The 17,087-nt window shown below is 43.0% G+C and overlaps 1 protein-coding gene across 2 annotated transcripts in view; it reads right to left on the reverse strand.

Moving 5' to 3' along the window:
* GCKR (glucokinase regulator) overlaps window positions 1-17,087 on the reverse strand; it is a 69,208-nt gene that overhangs the window by 21,926 nt on the left and 30,195 nt on the right. For both annotated transcript variants that reach the window (XM_089659711.1, XM_089659710.1), the window contains exons 14-15: window positions 12,187-12,263; window positions 10,835-10,931 (exon numbers count right to left, since the gene is read on the reverse strand). In XM_089659711.1, coding sequence (XP_089515837.1) covers window positions 10,835-10,931; window positions 12,187-12,263 — 174 coding nt within the window. The remainder of the gene's footprint in view (window positions 1-10,834; window positions 10,932-12,186; window positions 12,264-17,087) is intronic.

Below are 17,087 nucleotides of genomic sequence, written 5' to 3' on the forward strand. Positions count from 1 at the left end.
TCACATGACAGTTGCATACAATGGATGGCTTCATTCATGATGCCGTCCATTGTATACTAGTGCCTAGCTGTGAATGGTCACAGCTAATCACATGCACATGTCATGTGATTAGCTGTGACCAAATCACAGCTAAGCACAAAAAAAAAAAAAAAAAAAAAGCTGAATGAATCGATTTCTTTCAGATAAATGCTTGCTTATAGCAAAGTAATTCTTTGCTATAAGCAAATTGTGTAAAAAAAAAAAAAAATACTGATCACTTCCCCAAAGTAGTACAATGTTACTATGGTAACATTGTACTACTTTGGTCATAGTAAAATATGAAAAAAATTTTTAAAAAAAATAAAAAAAAATGTAATAAAAAATTAAATATAATAAAAAAATAAAAAAAAAATAAAAAATATATATATTTTTTTTTCATACTGTCACAAGTCAGTGTCCCTGTTCACCGCCATTCCAGTTATATGATGACACTGTACTGCACTGGTGACAGTATGTAAAAAAAAAAATAGTGAAAATAATTTTTTTCATTTTTTCATTTTCCGAAAAATTATGACTAAAAAATACAACTTCAAAAAACTCGCCATGCCTCTTATGAAGTACGTCGGACTGTCTACTCTGCAAAAAGGGGTCATTTGGGGATATCTGTACTGTCCTGACATTTGGGGATATCTGTACTATTCTGACATTCTTGGACCTCAAGAAATTAGATTGTCTGTCAGTACTTCAGGATTGATCAATTTTCAGATCTATACCATAGTTTGTGAACTCTATAACTTTCCTACAAACTAAATAATACATCCTAATTTGGGTTATTTTCACCAAAGACATGTAGCAGAATACATCTCGGCCTAAATTTATGAAGAACAATTATTTATTTGTAAACTTTTATAACAGAAACAAAGAAAAATGTGGGTTTTTTTCCAAATTTTTGGTATTTTTTTGTTAATTTAGCAAAAAATAAAAACCCCAGCGGTGATTAAATACCACCAAAAGAAAGCTCTAGTTGTGTGAAGAAAATGATAAAATTTTAGTTTGGGTACAATGTTGTATGACCGCGCAATTGTCATTCAAAGTGTGAGAGCGCTGAAACCTGAAAAATGGCCTGGGCAGGAAGGTGTAAAATTGCACGGTATTGAAACGGTTAATCATCTCCGGGGTTTTTGCCTTATAGTTAATAAGAGGCAGTTAGTGGGCGGTACACATGGGGTTTTATGTATCATACGTCATCACAAAGAACTACAAATATTTACCCACAACCATCAATTACATGTAGACTTTTAGGGCAGGTCTGACTATATGTGGTGGCAGAGCCACCATTAGAAACCATGGGGCCCCATTCAGCCTACCCAACAAGATCCCCTTATCTCTGTCTTGACCAATCAAGGCAAGACTTTCTTTACAGTGCTCACTCCTGCAATTCAGGAGCTGTTTTGTACATTTGGTATTAGAATTAATGGGGCCGCAATGTGCCAGAAAGTATCTCTATTTCTTAGTAAGGGCACATTGCTACAAATGGCCTTGAGTTTCACATACGTTCACCAATGGGATTGTCAAGTGCAATACTCATATTGCCCACCACTTGCTGAGCAGGTGGGTTCCCAAAACTGTACTCACACACTATGGTAATGGCCTCAGCGTATGCAACATCTCCAAGATATGCTGCTTCCTAACCAATGACACCACAAAGCTTCTAACTCACTCCCTGGTCATCTCCCGCCTCAACTACTGCAACTCCCTCCTCACTGGCTTACCTTTATATAGGCTATCCCCACTCCTCTCCATCATGAATGATGTTGTCAAGCTCATCCACCTTACCAACCGTTCAGTGTCTGCCACCCCTTTCTGCCAATCGCTCCACTCCTCTTACCCAATGAATTCAATTCAAGATACTTACAACTTATAAATCCATCAACAACTCAGCCCCCAGCTACATCACTAACCTAGTCTCAAAATACCGACCAAATCTTTCTCTTTGTTCCTCCCAAGAACGCTTGCTCTCTAGCTCCCTTCTCACCTCCTCCCCTGCTCGTCTCCAGGACTTTTCCAGAGCTGCTCCCACCCTCTGGAACCCCCCTCCCCAAATGTGTCCAACTATCTCCTACTCTGTCCACTTTTAGATGATCCCTAAAAACTTATCTCTTCAGAGAGACCTATTCTGCCCCCACCTAACAACTGTACATGTATTTTCTCCATCAGCTCATCCTCCACAGTTATTACCTTATGTATCATAATAAATGAGCAAGACCCTCTGATTCCTCCTGTATTTATTTGTATTGTAATAGTACTGTCTGTCCCTATGTTGTACAGCGCTGCGTAAATTGTGCGCTATATAAATCCTGTATAATAATAATGGTGCTGATCACTTTACTATTACTGGCTGGTATTTATAAGAAGCTTTGGTTCTACCCCTGCCCACCATACAACCACTACCCAAGAAGTGGAGATCCCAGCATAACTGACTCTGCCTCCTGGATTGTCGCCAACTATTAAGCAAAGCCACCCACTGTTTTCAGAGAACTGCCTTCAGGTTTGCATGGTGGACAGAAAAGGGGTCTCCACAGACTCTCTTTCTAACGTGTCTGTCTCCAACATGGTACCATTGGGTCGTGTAGATATAGTTTAAGTCACCAGCACATTTTTTCCCCTAAAAACTCTTCTATTTACAGTATGCATGTTCAAAAAGTCACAAATGCGTGCAACATTTCAGACCAATGATAGTTTCCTCAGCAAGGCAACATGACACCATTCTGCCTCGATGAATGTCCCCCGTGCAGCTCCGAAATGTTGTATCTCTTTTTTTCAGTATGCACAAACAAAAAAGAAGTCCATGAAGAAAGAAGGTGTGCTGGTGACTTAAGCTATATCTGTAGAACACGTGGCTATCAGTTGCCACATCACCTTCCAGACAAGGTTCAATGGTGGTTTGGTGTGCAACAAAGATAATTCAATGAATACAACAAACAATAAAAGGGTGAAGAGCCTGTCTGTAGGCGTTGATTGCATAAATGTTACACCAATGACAGAATATTTACTCCAATATGAATCTGACCTTTTAATATACAGCCCCGTCCCCAACCACACCTTCACCACCATACCCATAGGCCAATTCTGACTTTTCTCACATACATGTAAAATCCCCACACCGTAATCCCCCTTCCACCAAACCTTACACTTGGCACAATGCAGTCAGGCAAGTACTGTTCTCCTGGCAACTGTCAAACCCAAACACGTCCATCAGATTGCCAGACAGAGAATAGTGATTGGTCACTCCAGAGAACATGTCTACACTGCTCTAGAGTCCAGTGGCGGCGTGCTTTACACCACTACATCCAACGCTTTGCATTGCACTTGGTGATGTAAGGTTTGGATGCAGCTGCTCGGCCATGGAAATCCATTCCATGAAGCTCTCTACTTACTGCTGTTGTACTAATCTGAAGGCCATATGAAGTATTATTGACTCTGCAGACAGTTGGCAACATCTGCCCACTGTGTGTTTCAGCCTGCGCTGACCCGGCTCCGGCATTTTATGTGACCTACCACTTGGTGGCTGAGTTGCTGTTGTTCCCAGTTGCTTCCACTTTGTTATACTCCTACTAACAGTTGACTGTGGAATATTTAGTAGCCAGGAAATGTCACGGATGGACTTATTGCACAGGTGACAACCTATCACGGTACCACGCTTGGATTCCCTGAGCTCCTGAGAGCGACCCATTCTTTCACAAATGTTTGTAAAAGCAATCTGCATGCCTATGGGCTTGATTGTATACACCTGTGGCCATGGAGGGGATTGGAACACCTGAATCCAATGATCTGGAAGGCTAGCCCAATACTTTTGGTAATATAGCGTATATTTCATACATTGACTCCACAGCTGCCATACACAGTATAGCACACCGATACTCCACTTCTTTGTACTGCTTGACTTGTTCACTTATATATACACCATGCACCAAAAATAAACTTCTTAAAGTTGTTGTCGTTTTCCTGGAGTATGAAAAGTATATGGACTACTTTATCCCAATTTGACCAACCAAATTCTGATATCATCCACTCAATGTTTCCTTGTATAAACGCCATGGTATCCAAGCAGGAAAGCTGTAAAATCAGAATTTTTGCTCTGGTGGATTAATTCAACCTCACGTGCACCCTGTCTTTGTCAAAATATACAGATGAGCAAAAACTAGAGGTGAACAGGTATGTACAGATTGTAAAAAAAAAATAGTCCATATCTACTTATCAAGGCTGAATTGTTTGCATTCTCTCACTCTGAAAATGAAGAGGCTTCATTGCTTCATCTACAACAAACAGTCAAAGTCCTCAACAAATGCAGTGGAAAAAAAAACCAGCATTTCGATTTGAATTTTGAAAAAGAAAGACTAAAAACAAGGCTGCAAGATGAGACAGGAGGGTATGGAACTGAGTGGGTGTCATGGTCGGGGGTCGGGCTCAGAGATTAGTAGACTTATCAGCAGAGAGACTCCCACTGACCAGCTGGAACAGTACAATACACAACCTGGTAACCCTGGCAGAAGATGCGGGCTCACCGCGGGTGCTAGGTTCTAAGCACTAGCCAGTGTTCACCAGAGCTCCTGATGATGGAGATTTGCACTGTGTTAGTACCAGGTCTTGGTCCTCAGGATCATCCCACCAAGAGGTGAGCAAGCCAGGGTCCAGTAGCAGATACAGTAGGTAGGGATCAAACAGAAGAGTAGTCAGTAAAGAAGCCAGAGGTCAATAACAAATGGTTTCAAGTTGGGATCAAGCAGAAGAGTAGTAAAGATAGGTAAGCAGTAGTGGTGGAGAATAAGACAGCTGCAGGTACACAACGGAGCAAGATATCGACTGGAGAAAGCACAATATTCTGGCAAACAGTAAGTGCAAAAGAATGGATAAAATTGGAAGTTCATAGGAGGAGCAAAGGCTTCAAGCAAAACACGACACAAGGCAAGGTTGTCTAAGGAATCAGGCAGGGAGCTCTGCAATATTTTAGGTGGCTAAGCAAGAAGAACTACTGCCTGATGATATATCATGAGTTCAGATCCTAATCGTGACAGGGGGTGAATCCTGGACACTTGGTATAAATGTTGAGCCTTCTGGAGATCTAGTGGACTTATCAACAAAACATCAATGAAAAAGAGTGCCCACTTGATGACCCTAGTGATGAACTACACTCCCGCTCTTCACCAATCTCAACATCAAAAGTTCTGATTTATTATAGGGACTGAAACATCAAATCAATTGGACTTGTTCTGTTATGTTGAGGACATTTTGTAGCTTGTCCAAGTCACTTCTCAAAGATGTAATGAGTGTCAATAAAATATCCCAACATATGTTTCCAGATGGGAATCATATACACCTTGACCCAAACACCATGGAAAGAAAAATTGTTTTGTTTAAGGGCAGGATAGAGAAGTGTGAAAATTGTAGAGTGACCCTGTTTTCGTTCCCTAATCTCATTCTTTATGTCAGAAAGGCTTTGCAAATGCTAATTCTTCAATTTATGAGGTTAAAGACGTGAATTGTTGTCAAACCACAAGGGTAGCGGTGTTAAAGAGAGACACACTCTCGGAGAGACACTGCTTGGGAGTGCAAGCCCCAAGCCACAACTCCATCTCCACCATCAGGAGCTCTAGAGAAGATCAAGTAGAAGACCAGGTACTTTCAGGTGTTGCCCTTCATAATTAATCTTTGCTGCCCATTTGTGACACCACTGTTTCAATTTCTGTTCGGTCTACCTTTGTGCTTTGTGGTTTCATCCTGGATAGTCAAACTGCCACTGACCTCTGCTATTGTCTGATATTCTGTATGGTCCACCTGCCACTAACCTCTACTATTATCTCACATTCTGGATGGTCCACCTGCCACTAACCTTTGCTATTATCTGACATTCTGGATGTTTAGCCTTCCACTAACCTCTGCTATTATCTCACATTCTGGATGGTCCACCTGCCACTAACCTTTGCTATTATCTAACATTCTGGATGTTTCGCCTTCCACTAACCTCTGATATTATCTCACATTCCGGATGGTCCACCTGCCACTAACCTCTGCTATTATCTGACATTCTGGATGATCCACCTGCCACTGACCCCTACTATTATCTGACTATTTCCTTTGGCATTTGACCCTTAACAATGCTTTTGTCTTTGGTAATTTTGTATTTACCCTTGAGCCAAGACTAAAAGTATCTAAGCACCTAACCCCAACCATTCTGCTGGTCCTATGGGCTCATCAACAAAAAAATGAGAACCCTGATGATGTACCTACCCTCACACTTGTCATCACAACAATACGCCGTGAGTGGAACAACACCAGCAAACCCAATAATCTCTACAAACAATTCAAATTTAATGTGTGGATATAACACAATGACAAAGAATGATGATGTAGCTACCCACATCCTTGTAACCAGACTGATAACATCACGCCATGAGATTGACATATCAAGTCCTATTACCTCTACAGGTTTACAAACAATTCAGACTTGATGAGTAGATATGGACTACATTTTTTTTTGTATACTTACCTGTTGACCCTGTTTGAACTACAGAATCCAATCTGACAGGTTTTGTGCTTGAGCACCATGTGATTTATATAAGAAAACAATGAGCATATTATATGAAACTTCAAGTCAAAGTGGGATAAAGTTGATAGTGTACTTAAACTTCTTCAAGTTGTATTTGTAGACCTGAATAATTTAATTTTCATTACATGGCGAAGTGAACGACTCAAGCAATACAGAATAGTGGAGTGGCTGTGTGCTGTACAGTATATGGCAGCCGTAGAATCAAAGTGAAATATATTGATTTCAAATATTTATTTATTTTACCAAGCACAGTGGTCTTTGTTTTACGGGTCCATAATACAATGCATGGTGGCCCATGTATAGATGAGGTTTGTAGAGCTGTGTGTGATTTATGAATTAAATTGCTAATATATACACAAGACCATGTTTATGATGAGTCTTCTCTGATCTACAGTTTTTAACAATTTTTTGTAAGTCCTAATAAAAAGGTGAATATGGGATAAATAGGATTCTAAAACTCTGATTTCACATTGACAAAACAAAAATTTCCTTTTTTAGGGGCAGGGTTTTTTTCAATCAAAACGCATTTCTGGCACCTGGAGCACTGAATATGTAATGGCAGGGGGTGCAGGGGCATGCTGGAGGGTGCTGGCTGCTGGGGGATCTATTGTTGCTGAGGAGATCTAGAATTGCCGGTATGAGATCCATGTTGTTGGGAGGGTTTATGTTGCTGAGGTTTCAATTGTCTCTGGGAGAGATCTACTGTTGAGAGAGGGGGTTCTACTGATGCTGGCTTTTGGGAGTTACATTGTTGCTAGCGGGGGTCTATTGTTGCTGGGTGGATTTATTGATGTGGGGAGGGTATATTGTTGCAGGTGTTCTGTTGTTGCTGGGGAGTATATTGTTGAAGGGGTTCTATTTCTGCTAGTGGGGGTCTTTTAGTGCTGGGGTGAATCTATTGTTGTTGGGGAGTATATTGTAAGGGGGGTTCTATTGTTGCTGGGGGTTATACTATTGAAAATGTTATATTGTTGTTGGGGGATATATTGTTGCAGGGGGATCTGTTGCTACTGGGGGTCTATTGTTGCTTGGGAGGATCTATTGTTGCTTGGAAGTACATTTTTGAAGGGGCTCTATTGTTTCTGGGGGGTCTATTGTTGCTGGGGGATCTATGTTTGCTGGCTGCAGAGGATCTATTTTACTGCTTTTCATGTTATCATTAACACGTTCCATACAAACTACTCAACACAACAACAGGATAATTGATGTTGTATTCTCTAAAAGGGGCAATTCAGGGAGGTGGGTTGGGGATGGAACCAATGTACAGTGCTCAGAGGTGGGTAGGGGTTGGAGACAAGGGGTGACTTAAAAGGGGGGAGTACCAGAAGCTATTCTCTGAGAAAAGAACAAAACAAAAAAACTGCCTATTTAGGGATATATATATATAACATGGTGACATTTCAATGATCATGGATGGATACTGCTGGGCATCTGGTAAAATGAAATTCTTTATTATCAAATCAAATACTTAAACAAGTGATGTGATATCACTTTGATGCCTTATTGGAAACAATATTGGAGTTCAAAATAGGTAACTATAACTGCTTTTAACGGAACCGGACCCTGACTGCCCTAGGGAATTTCCACTAGACTCCCGCTTCCGTGTCCGAACATTATCCACGGACACCACCGCTGACCATACAGGACGAGACAGCACCAGGCTTCTTAAGACGGGAAGTGAACTGCTTTATTTTAAAACAAAACACAAGATATATACACAGGGCGGGGCAATACAACCAGTAACAAGAAACACATCAGCAGGCCCTCCCATCAGGGGGAAGGGCTGCCGGAAACACCCCCCACCAAACCAAGACACACAATAGAACAATGGGATACACCACTTGGCAGTAGACAATACAGGAACACATACATCCCATAATAGTTTTCTCCTAAGCAAGACACATAATAGAACATGGGACAACCACCTGGCATTAAACAATGAACAACCCCCCACACCAATACACAAACATTACATTCCATAATAGTTTGCTAGAACAATGGGATGCAGCCACATGGCAGAGAACAATGAACAATCCTCATACCAGTATTAGAACATTTCACCCTGTACCCCTAACAGGCATAGGGTGACTTACACATAATGGGAACATGGGGAGCTGAGACAGGAGTCCCCCCACCCCCAAAAGTCACTCCTGTCACACTGCTCCCCAGCATGTATTATGTCCACTATCAGACTTAGGACAGCCACTGAAGACCCAGCCCAATCCAATAATCCATATGTTTCATTGCGTTCAGGTATGGAGAGACTGTCAGGTCCATGTTGGTTGGGTGTGTGATGAAGATGTTTCCATGATTGTTTTGTGGGATACCCATGTGGCTCTGGTAACATTGAATCATTTTTCATCAGATCATCAAACTGGTGATGTGGCATTAGAACATTGTAGCAAGTAACATGCTCACTATCAGGCCTAGGACAGCCAAACACAGCCAGCCTCACCCCCAATAACCCATATGTTTCATTGTGTTCAGTTATAGCAAGTCCTTAAAAGGAATACAAGGTCCAATGGTGGTTGGGTATGCAAATAAGACATTTCAATGATTGTGTTGTGTGAATACCTCTGTAGCACTGGTAACACTTTATCATCATCCCATAAAATAATGATAAGTCATTGCTTTAAAAATGTCACTTTGGACCCCTGTTGGAAACACCGTGGAGTCAGTAGCCATAATGATGCCCCAGCATGTTCAAATGTCCACTATCAGGCCTAGGACAGTTGTTGAAGACTATGCCCACCCCCTCCCAATAACCCACATGTTGCATTGTGTTAGTCATGGAGAACCACTCTAAAGGGACTACAAGGTCCAATGATAGTTGGGTGTGTGACAAAGATATTTCAATGATCATGTTGTGTTGATACCATTCTGGCTCTGGTAACAGTGAATCCTTTATCATCAACCCATGAAACTAATAAGGCATTGCTTTGAAAATATCATTTTGGCCCCTTGTTGGAAACACTGTAGGAGTCAGTAGCCTTAATGGTGTGCTAGCATTTACAATGTCCACTATCAGGCTTAGGACAGTTGTTGATGAACAAGCTCCACCTCCCCAATAATCTACATGTTGCATTGTGTTAAGTCATGGAGAACCACTCTAAAGGGACTACAAGGTCCAATGATAGTTGGGTGTGTGACAAAGATATTTCAATTATCATGTTGTGTTGATACCATTCTGGCTCTGGTAACAATGAATCCTTTATCATCAACCCATGAAAATAATGTTAAGGCATTGCTTTGAAAATATAATTTTGGCCCCTTGTTGGAAACACTGTAGGAGTCAGTAGCCATAATGGTGTCCCAGCAATTGCAATGTCCACTATCAGGCTTAGGACAGTTGTTGATGAACAAGCTCCACCTCCCCAATAATCTACATGTTGCATTGTGTTAAGTCCTGGAGAACCCATCAAAAGGGACTACAAGGTCCAATGATGGTTGGGTGTCTGATGAAGATATTTCAATGATCATGTTGTGTTGATACCATTCTGGCTCTGGTAACAATGAGTCCCTTTGTCATCAACCCATGAAACTAATGATAAGGCAGCGCTGTGAAAATATAATTTTGGCCCCTTGTTGGAAACACTGTTGGAGTCAGTAGCCATAATGGTATTCCAGCATTTACAATGTCCACTATCAGGTGTAGGAGAGCTGTTGGTGATCAGGCTCCATCCCCCAATAATCTACATGTTGCATTGTGTTAAGTCCTGGAGAATCCCTCTAAAGGGTCTACAAGGTCCAATGGTGGTTTTATGTGAAGAAGATATTTCACTGATTGTGATGTGTGGAAACTGTCGTGACTCTGACAACATTGAATCCTCTCTCATCAATATCAAGCTAATGACACAAATTGGCATTGTAACATTGTAGCACGTACCATGCCCAAGTCATTGAAGACTCAATCCCACTCTACCTCCAATAATTCATATGTTGCATTGTGTAAGTCATGGCAGGGGCGGACTGACCATTTGGAAACTCGGGCACTGCCTGGGGCCCAGGGTCAGTAGGTGGCCCCATTAGATGCCCCTGGTACCTTTTTCATAGGCTTTTTTGAGTTTGGGCAAGGACACAGGGGCCCCATGATCCCCTATTGCCCGGGGGCCCCATGAGTTGTCAGTCCGTCCCTGAGTCATGGAGAGCCACTCTACAGGTTCTACAAGGCCCAATGTAGGAGTGAGCAATGGTGCTGTATCCTCTGCAGGACATGAATTCAGATTTTTTAATGGTATATTCACTCACCATCAATCGTAAAGAGGAAGAGGACAGTGTCTGTCTCAGATATGGATGGGAGGACGCTCTTCACAAAGTCTTCATGGGAAATGGCAAATTCAGCACCCTGTGGATAACAGAAACATTGAATTTGGGGGGTGTTCTGTGCCATGCAACCTCAGGGACCCACTCACATCAATAGAACTCTTTTAAACCCAATTGAATTGGAATAAGTAGGGGAGAAAAATGTTATAGTGTACCCATCACAGCAGTAATATGATCAACACCATAACTGAGCACTTTGTTTATTTCAGTTACTTATATAGCTTTATCAATTTACACAGCACTTTACTTATATATTGTTCATTCACATCAGTCCCTAACCCTCAAGGGGTGTACAATCTAAGGTCCCTAACTCACATTCATACATACACATACTAGGGACAATTTAGACAGGATCCAATTAACTTACCAGCATGTCTTTGGAGTGTGGGAGGCACAAGCAAGAGAGAACATGCAAACTCCAGGCAGGTGGTGCCATGGCTGGGATTTGAACCAATGACCCTAGTACTGCCAGATGGAGGTGCTAACCATTTAGCCACTGTGCTGCTCAAAGATCTTGTAGAAATTCTAGTTACCTGCCTGACCCTGGTCCTTTAATGCATCACATGACCTCTGTCCTGAAATTGAACTTGGGACCATCCCCTGTACTCAGCTATTGGCCAATAAGTCCACATATCATAGCTCTAAAACAATATGGAGGTGTGCAGGATGGGAGACCCTCAGGAAGTAAAGTGATGGTTCGTATAAAAGAGTAAAGTCCTTTTTCATCACAGTTAAACATTTAGAGATGCAAACTAAGTCCATCCAAAACTGATAAACAGCATTTGGAAGATGATGGAGAATTAAACCACTTGACAATTGCTTTCTTTTTTTTTTGGGGGGGGGGGCTGTTCTACTTATACCCAGTGTTAGGTGATCTTCTTGGGAGGTCTGCAAGCTTCTTGCTGGACTTCCCAGCTCCAGCTGTCAGAACCTGGATCACCTGCTAGAGGCGCTGTACTTCCCAGAGTGGAACGTTGTAATTTCAGAGTCCACCAGCAGATCCCAGTAATCAGTTTCCACCTGATGCTGGCTGGTGGGATGGTATTTAGGTCCTCCTCTACTAGTACCTCTCGCCGCTGCCAGGAACACAAAAGAGGAGATCTTACTAATGGAATGCAAAGGATTGGACAATGAGTTCATACTATAAGAACCAACCTGGGAGTGAAATAACAGTTTTGGGTGAACACAACTTTGCATTGTCCATAAATAAATAAAATGTACCCATCTGTCTGACTTCAGGAAGTTTTTTTTTTTACCAGTGACTGTCAACCACTCACCAGAGAGGTCAGGTCCCCCTCCTTGTTTTCCATGGTTTGATATCCTCCATTTATAAATCCACGCACATCTCTCCAATCTGCAAAAAAAAATCACATGGTACATTGTCAGCTACTGACATGCAACATCCCTGCTAGGAAGAATCAGGCAATGATCCAATCAGAGTGCAGAACCTGGCCCATGAGGAGACCCAGTGCAGGAACTGCACCATCTATTAACTTAAACCCTTTTTTTATATACTTTTTTGGTTATGAGGAGCATACTGACCAACATTATGGTAATGGGTTTTGGGAAATGGGGAAACCTTGAACTCCAGCCTTCCCTTCAGTCTTGAACTGTTGTATCTCTTCCTCTCCTAGACTGCAATGGCTTTAACTGCACACTGTGAGCTTCTCGCAATGTGCATTAGAAGCTGCAGCAAGTCATGTAGAGCCCACCTCATTTTTAGGCTGGAAGATGTCTTTTGTCATCTAGCTCTTTTTTCCACACCCTGACTGTTACTGGTCTGCCCCTTTCATTCATAGGATTTCAGCTCTTCCAATGATGGAGGTCCAGTGTCACAACACAAGCCAACTGATCTCCACTTTAAAGTATACCTAAACCTACGAGTAAAGGTAATGGTAAAGAGGTTATGGTTAGTGTTAGAAGGATAGCGATTGGGTTAGAGCAGGGGTGGACTGACAACTCATGGGGCCCCCGGGCAATAGGGGATCATGGGGCCCCTGTGTCCTTGCCCAAACTCAAAAAAGCCTATGAAAAAGGTACCAGGGGCATCTCATGGGGCCCCCTACTGACCCCAGGCCCTCGGGCAGTGCCTGAGTTTCCAAATGGTCAGTCCACCCCTGGGTTAGAGTTATGCCCCATACACATGATCAGAAAATCATATGACAAATACCGATTCCGAAGTGATTGCACAATAATCTGATCATTAGTACACAGCTTTCGTAGGAAATTATTAGAAGGGACAAGCAGGAACATCTTTCTCGTACGATACCAGATTGTACAATTTTCATTTAATCAATACACTTGTCCAAAAATACAATACAAATACATTACATCACTTCCGAATTTTTTTTTCTGTCTTACGAGAATTTCTGTTACTTTAGTAACTTATTCGTTTTTGATATGAGACTAGCAGGCACAAAAAAAAAAAAAAAAACGGAAGGTCATTTGTCCGAGATTCTAATCGTGTGTACGACACATTAGAGCTAGGGGGTTAGAGTTTGGGTTAGACTTAGGGCTCGTTTACACTTGCTTCAAAATTTGGCATTGGACACGCTTTTTTTACAGCACACTGAATGCCAGTTAAAGCACCTGTCTCTAAATAAAATGGTTAGCTTACAGTCCTGTTCACACATTGAATTTGTTTTGCTTTGCTTCAAAAATTATACCCCGTGTAGCTTTTTTGGTGCTTCAAAGTGTCTTCAAAGCCACCATAGAAGTTTATGACAATGCTCACTAACAGCACCTACAGCCTTTGAAAGGCTTTTATTCAGCTTTAACTTTGCTTTGTTTTGGAGGTATTGCTGGTGTGAGATATCCCAGGATGCACTGGGAAACCAACATGCGAACCAGAAAGATGTCATCAGCAGTAACTTCCAGTTTATGTGTATATATTCTGGATGTGTCTAGTGCAGACGTCACATCTTGTGTGCAGAATGGAGAAGAATGAAGATGAGCGGGGACTGAAGCAGGAGAAACTAGCAGATGTCACACTTGGTAAGCAGCATAAGAGCAATATAGTGGGAGGTGAGTGGGAATCAGGGAGAGAGGAGGGTCAGCAAACCAGAGGATCAGCAGAGCTGGGGGTTACTACTGAGTGGGAGATCAGCAAAGTTGTGGGTTACTATTGTGCAGGGGATCAGCAGACTTGAGGGTTACTATTGTGCAGGGGATCAGCAGAGCTGGGGGTTACTAATGAGTGAGGGATTAGCAGAGTTTGGGATTACTAATAAGTGGGGGATCAGCAGAGCTGGGGGTTACTAATGAGTGGGGGATCAACAGAGATGGAGGTTTCTACTGAGAGAGGGAATAGAAGAGCTGGGAGTACTACTGAGCCAGGGATGATGATACTAATGAGCTGGGGATCTGCTGAGTGGGGGAACTAATGAGCTGAGGATCTACTAAACAGGGGTACTAATGAGCTAGGGATCTGCTGAACAGGGAAATCAATCAGCTGGAGGATCTGCTGAGGGGAGGAACTAATGAGCTGGAGACCTGCTAAACAGGGTTACTAATGAGCTGGGAGTCTTCTGAGTAGCTGAAGTAATGAGCTTGGGGACCTGCTGAGTGGGGGAACTAATGAGTTGGGGATCTGCTGAGCAGGGTAACTTATGAGCTGAGGATCTTCTGAACGGGGGAATCAATGAGTTGGGGATCTGCTGAGTGGGGGAATTAATGAGCTGGGGATCTGCTGAACAGGGGTACTAATGAGCTCGGTATCTGCTGAGTGGGGAAATTAATGAGCTGGGGATCTGCTGAGTGGGGGAACCTATGAGCTGGGGATCTGCTGAATGGGAGAATTAATGAGCTAGGGATCTGCTGAGTGGGGGAATTAATGAGCTGGGGATCTGCTGAACAGGGGTACTAATGAGCTAGGGATCTGCTGAATGGGGGAATTAATGAGCTGGGGATCTGCTGAACAGGGGTACCAATGAGCTGGGAATCTGCTGAGAGGGGGAACTAATGATCTGGGGATTTGCTGAGTGGGGGGATCTAATGAGCTTGGGATTTGCTGAGTGGGGGAGCTAATGAGCTGGGGGATCTGCTGAGCGGGGGAATTAATGAGCTGGGGATCTGCTGAACAGGGGTACTAATGAGCTTGGAATCTGCTGAGTGGGGTAACTAATGAGCTGGGTTTCTGCTGAGCAGGGAAAATAATGACCTGGGGATCTGCTGAGTGGAGAAACAATTGAGCTAGGGATCTGCTGAAAGAGGGAATAAATGAGCTGGGGGATCTGCTGAGCAGGGCAATTAATGAGCTGGGGATCTGGTGAACAGGGGTACTAATGAGCTGGGAAGGACTGCTATCAACGCTTTATAAATCCAGCAGGGTTGGTGGAAAGCCCTCATAATGGTCAAAGTAGACCTGTGAACTCTGCTCAGAGATCTCACCAGTAGAGTCCTCAGGAGACCGGACAGAGCAATGGGGGCTGCCATTGTCTTGCTGACATGTGGATCTTCTGGCTTCAAAGGCCTTAACCTTACTGGGTGAGATCAGGAATTCTAATCTTCAAGTTCCCTTTAAAACAGGGCAGGGCAGAGACACGATAATTCCTTATGTTTGGTGTAGCAGATGGTCTTATTTTCATCAAAGCTCCTCCCAGTTTCTCAGCCTAAGAAAAAAGTATAACCTCATTATAACAACGTAGAAGGTTTTTTGTTGTCTCAGTCCTTTGTAGACTGTATATGAGGTGATGTCAGCTGCATGTTTCAGGTCGGGGAGTGGAATGTTCTTTGAAACAGAGATACCTATCTAGTTACCGAATGTTCTTTACCAGAAGAAATGCAGGAAGTGCGGGCAGAATATGCCGAGAATTTCCAAGATTATTCTTTGGTATTTGGACCACAATGGGTTATTTTAGGGTGGAAAACCCTACCATCTACTTCCTTCTCTGCTGCTGACCTACTTCACTGAGGGGCCCCAGAGAGGTCAGTCAATGGGAGGCCCCATCAGCAACCAGGATATAATAACCCAGGCTCTGTGAATCTTGCCATATTTCTTTCTATTGGATCCCATATTTCGGTATTTTTAACGATAAGATCCCTTATGAAAAATTGTCCTTCATCCTGATTGGCTGCTGCCATCCCAGATGCAGGTATTTTTAATCCATTCATCCATTTCTGGGTTTTTTTTTAACCCTTTGCCCAAACTGTAGGCAGAAAAATATGAGGGGCGTTCAAGTCAAACCGGAACATTTCATTTTATAGGTATGAAAAGGGATGCTAGTGTGGCGGTACTACATGTAGTAGTAAGTGGCAAGTGTGTCCTTGTACTGATAGGTTGCACCAGGGCTCCTGTTGGTAACCAAGGGGGCCCATACAGCCAACCTAACAGCCCCCCACCACCAAAAAAACCCCCACAGTTTACTATGTCTCAGTTATGAATGAACACCATGAATGATTGTTACCGATCACTCATTGTGTACATTCATGAAAGGAAGGTGCTGGTAAATGTGAAATATTTAACAGACCCTTCCCCTACTCTCCATCCAGAGGGATCCTACTGAGTGCTTGCAGATGCTCGTGGGAAGGAGAGGAGGAAAGTCGTCAGCACTGTGGGAGTGGGGGCATATAGGGGGGCCTGGGCAGCAGGAGGAAACGTATGGGGCACAGGAAAGGTAATGAGTGCGGCAGGGGAAATTACTGGAACCGATCCCCTGTATGGCTTTCTCTGCAGCAGCTGAAAGCCAACAGGAGGTAGAGAAGAAGAAACCACCCTCCTTGCCCACATCTGATTCACCAAGCTGCCTGGGCCCCCCTGCTGACCTGGGCTCCATACAGGAGGACTGGTGGTACTCCCTTATCCACATATCAAGGGCCAGTCCAGGGACCAATAATCAAGATGGCAACAGTGGTATTGAGTGCATGGAACAGCGTGTGATGATGAAGGCGTAAAACCCATGGATATCTACAGAAGACATCAAGCATGATACGGTGCCGCAGTAAGACATTTGAATGGTGTAAACATTTCAAAGATGGCCGTACAATCCGGCTCCGGCTCCAATTCTGGTTCCCAGCCCACAAAAGTCATTCCTGTGAGCATTAAGCACATGGAATGCCTGATCTTGGATAATGGATGCATAACCTGTCATGAAATTGCACATGAGACAAATCTTTATGTGGGAACGGTGAACACAATCATTCAGGCTGTCCTAGGATGTACAAGCGTACTGGTGAATCT

This window comes from Staurois parvus, unplaced genomic scaffold (assembly GCF_062004578.1).
Source record: "Staurois parvus isolate SC_StPar_1 unplaced genomic scaffold, SC_StPar_1.0 ptg001181l, whole genome shotgun sequence".
In the NCBI taxonomy this organism is placed as follows: Eukaryota; Metazoa; Chordata; class Amphibia; order Anura; family Ranidae; genus Staurois; species Staurois parvus.